Source organism: Oryzias latipes, chromosome 9, assembly GCF_002234675.1.
Source record: "Oryzias latipes chromosome 9, ASM223467v1".
Classification (NCBI taxonomy): Eukaryota; Metazoa; Chordata; class Actinopteri; order Beloniformes; family Adrianichthyidae; genus Oryzias; species Oryzias latipes.
In genome coordinates, this window is record NC_019867.2 from 5,452,468 (window position 1) to 5,464,502 (window position 12,035).

The following is a 12,035-nucleotide window of genomic DNA, read 5'->3' on the forward strand; positions in this document are numbered from 1 at the left end:
ATCTCCTTCCTTCCACCCTGAACTCTTTTCCGTTGCCAGAGTCTAAGACAAATTTGCTCTGCCTCTCTGTTCCAAAGGCTCTCCATCCTCCACTGTCTCTTTCTCCTGCATCAATCTGACAGACAGCTATGTTTGTGGCCCGAACAGAACACAGTGTACATGTGTGCCCTATGGGTCCAGGCATGCATTCAAACTGCCCCTGAGACCATATGGGCTTAAAAAAAAAGGGTTTTCACCTTTAAGCTGGGCAAATACAAGAACAAGATTGATGCTATTGGTTGTAGCTCAAGGCAGAAGGATGCAAGTTTGTTTTCTCCAGAACTTAACTAAGTTTTTGTGACTCTTAATTTGAAAGGGAGAAGATTGTATTAACCTTTAAAGTCCCACTCTGATCATTTAAAAAAATCTATTTTCAAAGCTTTCCCAGTGTTCTTTTAATGATGTCAAAATCAAGAAACCTTTAGTTTTCTAGGACATAGTTTCTGCAGAGCGGCGGGAGTTCATCAGCAATTCACCTGAGTTGTGATAAGGACTATTGGTGCCAAGCAACCCCACCTCCCCTTCCCCTCCCTGTTACTGAGAGCTCTCTGCTTACAGCCCCTCACAACCCAACCCAACATCATCGATGCAACAAAAATAGCAAATCAAAACATTGGTGCTAACCAGACGCACAGTTTTGAGCCAGATGCCAGCTCAGACAGACTCGCATGGATCTAGTCGTCTACAAGTGAATGCAGAACTGGGAGCTCATGGTCCATTCGGCATGTTTTCTATCTTTTTTTTTCCATCTGACTCAACAATTTGAATAGAGAAATACTACTTAATTTTCCTTTCATATGTCCTCCATAATCAGTAAAATGCTACAAGAACGGGCTGAGAAAAGCACCGTTTTCATCAGAGTGGGTCTTTAAGCTGTATTTTTACAGAATGATTTACATAACACTTGCCTCTAACCCTTTGCGATGCACTTTTTGTTTGTTTGTTTTTTTCAGACTAATTTTCAGACGGTTTTGCCAAAAGCTTCTGTTTCGGAAAGCGGTTCCAACTGGGTCATTCTGTTTTACATCACTAACAAATGTCAAATGGCTCTCCTGTGTGCTGCTCTGAGTGTTCATGAATTTTCTCTTGCAGTGTTGGGAAGTCTGTTGTGGAAACAGAACGCGGTTTCTAGTAAACGAGTGGCACCGCAGAGTCACCTGTGAGGATTTCAGGTGGAAACGCTTAGAGAACTGTTTGGCATTTTCCTGTGGCCAGGCCATGATGTAATCGGTTGCTGATGCTGGTGGGGCCGTGCCGTCAGAGTTGGTGACGTGAAAATGAAGATTTGTCTCTTTGCCCCCACCCCACCCCCCACCCCCCCTCCTGTCCCCCCCCCCCCTCCTTTCCACAGTGGATTCACTATTGAGCTGGCTTCTGCCCTCACAGTGGTGCTTGCTTCCAATATCGGAATCCCTGTCAGCACCACACACTGCAAGGTATGATTGAGTGCTCCTCCAGCTGCCGTTTCAACTCACCTGCAGGGCCCCCCCCCCCGTCAGGGGGGAGGGAGCTCGCACTGCTCCCCCGGGGTTCCAGCGCTCCGTTTGTGAACAGACCGGCCTTCATTCGGCCTAAATTAGGCTGCAAACCGCCCCTGATTTAGCTTCTGACAATGTTTTATCCTGCTGATGCAACCTTAGATTAATTCTAGTTTCACCAACCAAAATGTACAAATGAATTAAAAAACAATGTTTTCAGTTATTTTAGTTCTATAGGATGCCAACAAACTAAAGTCAATAAAAATTCCAGCAAAATTCTCAACAGACTTATTGATTTGGGGGCTTTATTTAACCAGAAGAAATCTCATTGAGATGACCAATCTCCTTTTCAATAGAGTCTTGGTCCAGACAGCAGAACCGATCAGTTCTAAGTATTCAAAAAGACAAAACTACAATTCAAAAACGACTTCAGATCTCATTTCCATGGCTGAGCAAACGTTTTAAAAATTGCTTTTGTGTCATTATCAACAGCGTTTCTGTTACTCCTGAGAATGTTGCTTAACTTTAAAAATGATAATGGTGCCTACACACCTTTTACAGTCTTGCAGTTTTGATAGATTTTTCTTTATTTTGGCGCTAGTTTGCATCCTTTTTGTTCCTTCCAATTTTTTCCTGCATCCTGATTGGCTGTAGACTATTGTCAATTGATTTCCTCTGTGCTGTCTCTTGTACAGAATAGATTTATGCATTCAGTCTTGCTAAATCTACAGAAATCTTTACTCATTAGCAGATCTTTGATTTTTGTAAAACTCGATTTATTTTCTACACCACAACAGGAACAAAAAAGAGTAATGCATAGGTAATTCAGCTTTAATTTCAACTGAAACAGAAGAATCCAGAGTGGGATTTTTCTGCACCACATCTCTGTGCGTTCATCATTTGTTTGAAGGCAGTCTGTCATAACCAGCCAGTTTTTTCACTAACGTGTCTCACCTCTGGAACTGGAGGCTATGATGACGCCATCCAGGTAGACTATCTGAACAGACCGAGCATCTCTCAGGTTTTTACTGTAATGACCTCAGTTTTTTATTCTGGGTTTGGGAGGAGGTAATTAAATTGTTGTCCAGGTCAAGTCTGTGATGCAGGCCTTCAGTTTCTCTGTATGGTTGTTCTGGTCAGGTTTAAATACAACTGTGTATCATAACAGTGAAAATTAATGCTGTGTTTAAAAAAAAAATGAAAGTTTGCACGTCATCAATTGTCAAAACAATTTTTAAAAAGCTGTTGAGACTCCAGTGATTCTGTGTGAACAGAAAGGCCAGTTTCAAACATGAACAGCCCCCCTCCCCGGGCAGCAGTGTGCAGCCCCTCTCCCCTGTTCTTTTCAGGAGGTTCACATCTGGAAGACGAAGCGGATCCGTCCGGTCCAAGCCTCCCCCTCCCCGCCTGTCCCCCCCCCCTAACCACCTGGATGTCTCCTTCTGTGTTTCATTTCCACAAACTCTCTTCCTTTTTGCCCTCACAGCACTGGCATGGTTTGGTGTGTGGGCCCTCCACCCATATTTAGCTGTAAGCTGATCCCCCCCACCCCACCACCAGCAGCCTCCTCCCCCAGTTCAACCTGTCGCACTTGTTTTTCCCCTTTTTTTACCCTCTCCATCTTTCTGTCTCCACTCATCTGTCCTCACAGTGGATTTTGCATTGAAGTTATGAGTGCGCTAACAGTCCTTGTTGCATCAAATGTGGGCATCCCAGTAAGCTCCACCCACTGCAAGGTATTCCAGTCATTGGTAGTGAAGATGTGCCAGAGAGCTTTCTCTGATGCTCTTCTTCATCGCTTCACCTCTAGCTGTCAATCATAGAAATCGATCACAACTCCTGAAGTTGAAGTTTTGACTTCTTCTGCAGTTTTCCTCCAGCAGAACTTAAAGGTGCACTCCAAGAATGGAAAAAAATATTGTTTTTTTAAGTGTGGTAGATTATTTATTATTATTTAAGCTTATCTCTTTTTATTGACTATTTTGTTCATTTTTACATGTTAAATAAAAATATCTTTGTAAACAAAGAGCATTTTAGTATCTCAGGTGTTTCTGCCAAAGTAAAAGCCAACTAGTTTTGATTTGTCACAAGCAGGAAAGTTTGAGTAAAATATTTGAAGCCTTCCAATTTCATTTTATATTTTAAGTATTTAAGTCCAAACTGTACTGTACCTACTGTACTGTACTTACTGAAATTAATCTATGCAACTTTTATTTTGAAAAGTAACTTGTGTTTTGATAACGATCCTATTTTTAGGGGGAAAAATGCATCTGCTGGAAAAACTTAAACATTGTGGAGGAAATAGCAAACTACTATTTTATTTTTAATTAACTGTTTTCCAATAAAATGAATATAAATAATAAAATTGATCATCTGTTGAAATCTATTGATGTTTTGGATGTTAAATATTAAAAAAAAAAATTCTAAGTACTGTGGATTTTTAGAAGGAAAACTGCACAAGAATCAAAACTGGTGATAATTCTTGATCAGGTTTATCTAAACATCAGCATCATCCTCATCCATCATTAACATCCAACTCCAAAAACACTCTACTCCTCCCTAAATCCTCAGATAATCATCCGCTTTGTCCAAATGCTAAATCCTACTGATGGTTAGAGGTATAAAGTGTGGTGGTGATAAAAAAAAAAAAAAAAAAAAAAAGAAAAAAAAAAAAAAGTGCAATGAGATGTTCAGATGTTTTTGGGCAGACATGTTTAGAGCCTAAATATTAAAAGTTCTGGTCAGATTGAAAACAAGTCAGTTTTTTTTTTTTTTTTTAAGTGACCAAAAACATCTGTCGACATTTCTGAGTGTTTGAAAAATGTGGATGGGCGTCAATTTGGTTCTCAGAATTCTGTCCAATCAGCACCTGATGGTTCAAGTTGAGGCCCGGCCTTTGTGTGCGAGTGACTGTGATTTGACGGTGAACAGCGTTGAGGTTTGGTCCGCCCTGCAGGCAGCACACAAACTGAGGTCACGGCATGATTCGGATTCTACAAATTCCTGTAAACAACTTTCCAGCAACCGAACCCAAACAACCTGGTTCATAATGCTCATTATGGAGGAATGTCTGGAGGCTTTTCTTTAAAGCGTTCAGCTAAGCTCCACAACAGTCGCCCCTTTGGTGGCTTTTATGTCGCCAGCTTCTACTGTTAATCAGGCTTTCCCACCACAACCACGGCTGCCGAAATGTGAAAGAACATGCCCGGCTCCTCGAGTTTCTGCACCTGCAGCGCACCTAAAGTCAGCTTCCCTGCAAGTGATCGTCAGCTCTGCTGGTTGAATCCTAGTCGGTTATGGGGGCAGAAGTGACAGTCTGACAGTAGCAGGGTCAGAAATAGAAAAATTACCCATTTGTTCTGTTTTGGAGGGAAGTTTGTCTTTTTTTTTCCTCTGGTCAGACTGAATGCCTTAGTCACAACTGCCCTTAGGGGTGGATACAGGTGGTCCGCGGGCAAATAAAAATCAGCAAACCTTAGAATTACCGTTCGGTCCACGAACCGAAAATTGTGTGTGGGCTGTCCTGCGTCTGTCGAGCCAAAATGTTTGTGTACGTTTTTCTTTTTCCCAAGGGCTTGCAGAAAGTGACTGGTTGAAGCCGGCGCTTATACAACACATGGGGGTAAAGTAGGTGGGACGCTGGCGCCTTGTACAGATTTTTCATTTTTCAACCCTCCCAGTACCGCCGCACTGAACCAGGAGCCTGTTAGCGCTAATCACATGATCATGGCGCTCTCCCTGCGCACAGCCAGTTTGAGAGATGAGGAAATGAGACAATCGGGATGTGGTTTGTGTAGTCAGGATACGTGCACACCCTGTGGGTGTTGGTCAGTACGGGGCCAGTACTCGCTCTATCTGAAGGCCAGCATCACCCGTACGTCATTAATGTGCGCCATTAGCCTTCACGATACACTTGCCACATGCAGGATGACGGCACGTTCCGCTTTCATGGCGTCTCTTAGGTGGCCAAACGAGCCTCAAGACACACCTGGCCTATGTCAGAATTCCCCCCCTAATTCTTAACTGCTAAAAAACGATAATCGTGCGGGACTATCTAGTGCCCTGGATTGCAAAAGCAATTCGGACACCATGCTTTTTTTCTTAACAGCGAATGTGGCTTCATCAATTTGACGGAGTTAAAATCTCACTGATATGAGCGACGATTATTTATGAATCCATTGATGGTTTTTTAAAACTACAGTTAAAATCTTTTCTTTTTTTTTTTTTTTGGGCAAAAGCTGTTCAGATGCAATGCATTGTGGTCCATATTCGCCAATCTAGTGGGCATCGACGCACACTATTTTTTCGCAGAGACTTCTGGGAAATTTCTAGGGCTCTGGATTCTGGAATTGTCGATTCAGACAGCACTCCAAAATGGCAAACGCACTACATACTGCACCAAGTAGTGAGTAGTGAAGGAATTCGGACACAATTCTCCTTTTATAGGATTCGGTCGCTCCTCTCTATAACCCTCCATGGGCCCAAACACCCCCCCCATAAGGGTACATGTGACTAGGGCAATAAATCTTTATGAAATTAGCATTAATTTCCAGAGCTCCCCCACTGTAAGCAACGTGTGAGTGTGATGGTTGGAGAGTTGACGGCTGCTCAAACTTTTCCATCTGAACTTTCTCCCATCAAGATGAATCTCTGCTTGCATCAAAATCTGGGAGGAAGATGTTGGATGAAAAGCGTGGGCAGCCTGCAGCTCTCCTCTGCTTTTACGTTCTGTGCTGCTGCTGATTGTCCCTTCTCTCCGGCCCCCGCCTGCAGGTGGGCTCGGTGGTGGCCGTGGGCTGGATCCGCTCCAAGAAGGCGGTGGACTGGCACCTCTTCAGGAACATCTTCCTGGCGTGGTTCGTCACGGTCCCCGTGGCCGGCCTGTTCAGCGCCGCCGTCATGGCCCTGTTCGTCTACGGCATCCTGCCTTACGTCTGAAGGGCTGGGGGGGCGGGGGGAGTCGGAGACGGGGAAAGGAAGATTTGGGAAAGAGTGAAGAGATGGAGAAGAGGAGCGAGATGTTTACAAGTGGTTCTGCTCTGAATGTGCGTGGGTTTACATCCCGACATCATCTAGAGGTTCTCCTGACTCGAGTTCAGATTTTTCTCCTTTTTTTTTAAATTTGGGTTTGATTAATTTATTCTCGTTTTGAGAAGAGTTTCATAAAAAGGCACTGTTCAATCTGCTGTGAAAAACAAAACAAACGGCAACTTTCTACAGCTGCCTCAACTCAAAAGAAAAGAAAAATCTGAAAGCTCGCAGCACAAAAGAATTCTGCCTGAAGGAAGCGTTCGTCTAAAACTCTTCTGCGGTGTTTAGTAGCGTTGTCGGGATTCCAAACAGACGTAAACTTGTACATACGGTTGTCATAGTCGGGGTGGGATTCGTTGCTTTAGCGCTAAAGAAAAAAGGATGCGCATGACGTGTAGCGACCCCATCCATGTCACGTTGGCGTGCTGAGCGTACAGCAGCAGGCGAGCGTCAAGGACGGCGCTTTGTTTGTTTCGTTTTTTCACACCATAGAAACCTAACATACTAAAGAGTTGATTTTCTGTCAGGCGCTCCTCTGTTTCAAGAGACGAATCTTATATTTTTAATGATGTATTATATTGTAATTTGTATTGTACATAGTCTGTAAGGGGGGAGGGGGGAGGTTGCTTTATGTGTTGTTTTGTGGGCAGAGGGGGGAGTTTCACGCCGTGGTTTTCTGCTGTTGCTAGGATCATTGTAACCTTTTTTCTTTTCTTTTGTGGAACCGTCCACTTCTCAACGGTTGATTACGTGTCGCAGTTTTGACCGAAGGCTCCAAGTTGGAGAGAGAGGAAGCAGAACAGACCCATGCCAAAGTAAATGTGCTGTTTCTATGAGTCCGTTTACAGGAGATGCCAAACCGTGCAGACGCACACGTAGACCAGGTCCCGTACGTTCTTTTGTCTTCGCCTTTCGTTCTCCGTACGTCCGCAGCGTATCGGCTTTGTCTGATCTCTTCCAAACACGTTGGCCGATACACAGATAATCCACATTTGATCCGTTATTTTCCTTAAACGAAGACGTAACTGAAAGCCTATCGTAGAGGTTTGTCGTGACGTGTTTGAGTCCGGACACACTTTACAGTCGTATATCTCCAAACTCCCATTTGTTGGTGAAGCGTTAAAAACCCACTCCGATGGAAAAAAAACGCTGGTTTTTGGTGTTTTTAACTCCTTATGGCATTTTTGTGACGATGGAGGGGATACATTAAAAAAATTAAGCTTAAATTTGCATGTTTTTGTTCATATTGTTGTGAATTGGGAGCAGACGATAAAATGCCGTTTGAAAAAGGTCATGTTTGTCACTAAAAAAACAATGAGCGGGATGCAAGACCCACCGCTCCACATCCAATCCATGAACGCCTTTTTCCTCGTCCGAGCTGATCTCTGGCTCAAAACTGTACGGCTGGAAAGCTCCAACATTTTTGGGGGTGTGAAATTGGATCCAAAGATGATCGGAGTGGGTCTTTAAGGCGGAATTATATCAGCAAGACTCTGCAACAGGAAAGTTCATATCGACCGAAACCGTACTGGTGTTTATATGCAACGATCTGCACTAGTCCCCTTATGAAACATGCGGTCATATCAAAGTCCCCCCGCCGATAATCACAGACCTCTGCGCTCACCTGGTTTGGGTTAGCAACTCCTTACCGACGTGCGGCGTCTGCCTCAGCCTGCCGAGCAAAACAAACCGCGGCGAACGAGTGTCAAAAAAAAATTCTGCCAACAGCGCATCCAGACGAGTGCTGACGGGGCGTTCAGGGGTCAAAACCTTAACATCATGACATCTAAGAGGGTTTGGATGGATGGAACTGATCATCACCAGCTTTCTGACCGGGTCACCTGACCTGCAGATGAACAAAAAGCTTTTTTTCTCCATTTGAACAAACTTCGTGGCAGGTGTTCTTGTGCTGTGTTTTCTTTTTAATGAACAAATCTATGCTTAAGTAGCCACATGCCTTGTAACATTGTGTTTTACTCTGTGCAGATACACTAAAGTAATTAAGTACTGTGGAGTTTACATTGTAACCATATTGTAGAGTATCTGTAATAACAAAACAAAAAAAACGGTTGCCTAATGATGCCAATGAAAGACAATTGAAAACTATTTTTTTTTAAGTGCAAATGAGAAAAAAAAATGAACCAGAAGTGTCTAGAGAGTGAGCGGAAATGTGTGATTTTCTCTTTCATGGTGGTAGTGCTGATCATGATCATTGTCACTTTACACTGCTACTACGACGTGTTAACACTACCTGTGTGGGTGCAATTCAGTAACGGAAGTACTAACGAGAAAACTTCATCGAAACTATATTTTTCTATCATATCTGAGTTTTAACCTGGGTGAGATTCCAGACCTTTTTTTTTGGGAGACGCTGGGCCTGATGGGAAGCCAGCTGCCTGTTGGTCGGTTTTCGGTGCGACGCCTCGCCGGTGCCATGTGCCACGCTTCCTCCCAGCCCAGCGTGTCTCTCGAAAGCGTAGATTGACGTGTCGGTTGCCAGTAGAGCAGATTAGAAGCTATCATTTTTTTTATTTTTGAACTTCAGATGAAACACTTTGTAATTTTGTTTCCCTACTGCTTTGCTCATGAGCTGCCAGAGCTGCAGAGAAAGTCCTCAAATTAGATTTGTATTAGACTGCGAGGAAAAACTAAAACGGACTTTACTGATTTGTGACCTCTGGGAGCTCATGACCTTTTTACTCGGCCCACAGGCTGAGAGGGGGGGGCTGCAGACAGCTGGTATGCTCACCTATTTTTATTCAGAGTGCCTGGAAAACTTTCCAATTTGCAGAGAGAGACGGTTTTCCAGCGCTACAGTTGGTAATCCTCTGAGGCTCAACTTGTACAAGATGATAAATGTGCAGAAGCAGAAGGTCATAAAGATGCAGAAAGAGGATTTAGTTTTCAGTTTCCGCTCTGAAAATGTAGATTTGCATCAAGGTGTAATCGGTCTCTGAAGTGCATGTCGGAGCAACAAACTGCTGCTGACTCAATGGAAAGAGTCATCCAGCCGTAAGAGACGCACAGCTCTGCGTTTTCTCTTGACCTCTGTGTCAGATGTGTTAGGAACCAGGAATCAAACCAGCAACACTTTCTGCGTCTCTGATCTGCTTTGGGCGTCCCCGCACACTCTGCAGGCCCCCCTCACGACTCGCACCGCCATCTTTTTGTGTGTGCGCGCGCATGAATTCTTAGTCCTGATAGGCCAAAAGAGGTGCACAGTTTAAAGGGAGGAGGGGAAAGTGAAAACGGGGGGCATTTTAAAGTCTCGAAAAACAGGAGAAAAGGAACAAAAAAAAAGCACAAACTGCTGCAGAAATGTCAGTTATGTGTGCGTGCCGCCACTAGATGGCACAGTTTGACACTTTCCCATCCAAATAGGGCAGAATTTCATCTTTTCATTGTAAATCTGTTGCCATTTGAGGAAGTTGCTGTACTTCCCACACCTATTATGGAGAAAGTCTAAACAGAATGTGCAATTTCTCCCCCTGGTTCTGCTGCCCCACGCGTAACAGCGCCCGAGGTGGCGGCGGGGTTGGGGCTTCAGTTCACGTGGATGTGGTGTCTAGTGTGTTCTGTAATAGAGCGTGCTCCTTGGCTGGCCTGCAGGCCTTGTCTCTTTAATCTTTGCAGCTCCTTCATCGTCTGGTCCTTTTTTGAGAACGGTCGTAACAAATGGATTTAAAAACAAACTGTAGCCTGCTTCTATGAAATCTTAAAGCTCTTTCTAATTTGCATAAATTGTACTGTAATGTTTTTATTTAAGATTTTAGTGGAAAAATGTCTGCATTTAACTAAATTATGGGAATTAAAATTACAAAGGATATCAAACATCATGTGAGTTGTCCAATTTTTTATGTTTTTTGTGCCTTTTTGAAATAAAAAGAGTGATCTGCATTATCTTATGGGGATAACATGTGTAAAACTCAAATTTTAGTATCATTTTGGTCAGGATTTTCCCCCCAAAAACTATTCATTAAGAAGTTGGTTATAATTCTTTGTTCTTACAATCTGAATTGTATCAATTTTGACATTTCTTTGCAATATTTGGGGGGAAAAATAACTGGTTTATAGGGTGTGATCATTTCTAATTTTCTTTCACATCTCCAATTTCAGTTTAAATCATGAAACTGCTGGGGTTCTTTGCCTGTGAGAAATGCTCCTAAACCCTGGAAATTCTCAGAAATATCCGAGTGAGTTCACAGAAGGGTCTGAAAATGCAAAATAATCTGCAAATCTTAGTTTTCACGTGAAATCCAAAGTGGATCAAAAGTTCAGATGCATGTTCTTATCGGACTTGTTGGGATTTATTTCATGTTTCTGACTTCCTGCCATCGTTTCTCCAGCTGACCTTCAGGAGACGGGCAGCATCTGTCCAGCTTTTCTCCGGATCAGAACTCGGCGAGCTGGCAGAGGCGGTTCAGTTCTCAGCGCTCTGACTTTAGCTGGTTTCTGCAGCAACTCAGAACAATGACGACAGCTGACACTTTAAAAAAGGAATAACGGAGGTTTTAATCAGTGATCAGAAGAATTAGATCTTCCAGGAAGTTTCATAATTTTCCAAGTTTTCTTTTTTGCTTAAGTTAAACCTGGCAGTTAAAGAAATGTCTCTTTGTAAATTTGTCATGCAGCTGGTTTAAAAAAACAAACATAAATAATGAAAACAGGAGTGTGAGCTCATTTAATCCCACATTTTTTAAACTGGGAAATATTGAAATGTCGACTAAACTTAGTAAAGTTTAGTTTCAGCTCATTAATATAAAAGCTGTATTCACAGGTTCAGCTCATTCTTGATCTATAACTTTATACATGCACGTATTTTCCTTAAAATCTGAAGTTTCAAATTATTCCTGACTAAGTCAGGCATGTCCACCACCCTTGTTCAAATGTCCAGGCTCCTTTTTATAAAATCAATAATATGCGGACTCCAGCACTTTCAAAAAACTCTTGATTGATCGGCTAAAGTATGTTTTCATATTCCCCATGAAGAGCCTCTACCAGACGAGACGTGAGATCTACCACAAGCTAAGTACATGAAAAATATGCCCTTGCATTAAAATGTTCATTAGTTCGTGTAACCCTTGTGCTATCCTAGGCACTTTAACATTGGGAGTTGGGTCATCTAGACCCACTAGACAGTGCTCTGAACCTTTTTTCTTCAATGATTTGTGATCTTCACTGGTATCCATGGATTACATGAAATCGTTCCACCTTTATCCACCTTTGTCATGGTAGGGAGAACACGTCAATGGAAGGGTGGGGTCATCTAAGATAGGGATAAATTGGATGCATTTAAAATATGGTTAGCCCTCACATTTCCACCCCACCAGATCCGGCAAAAGGTTTGGACACCCCTGGTTTACGGCGACACAACCAGCCTGTGTGCATGAACCTTAAAGCACCAACAAAGAATCATTTTAAATCCTGTGCCCCCTGAATCTGGGATTTCCTCAAACCTCAGCCTTTGTCCTCATTCAGTGTCTGCGT

General features: G+C 43.0%; 1 protein-coding gene across 5 annotated transcripts in view; it reads left to right on the plus strand.

Moving 5' to 3' along the window:
- Nucleotides 1-10,384, plus strand: part of slc20a2 (solute carrier family 20 member 2) — a 40,016-nt gene extending 29,632 nt beyond the window's left edge. For 3 of the 5 annotated variants that reach the window (XM_023958929.1, XM_023958931.1, XM_023958930.1), the window contains exons 10-11: nucleotides 1,391-1,475; nucleotides 6,291-10,384. In XM_023958929.1, coding sequence (XP_023814697.1) covers nucleotides 1,391-1,475; nucleotides 6,291-6,455 — 250 coding nt within the window. In that variant the 3' untranslated portion in view covers nucleotides 6,456-10,384. Of the gene's footprint in view, nucleotides 1-1,390; nucleotides 1,476-3,168; nucleotides 3,254-6,290 lie in introns of all 5 variants that reach the window. The other 2 variants (XR_002873922.1, XM_011478862.3) reach the window with 2 other exon arrangements.
- Nucleotides 10,385-12,035: the final 1,651 nt, after the last annotated feature.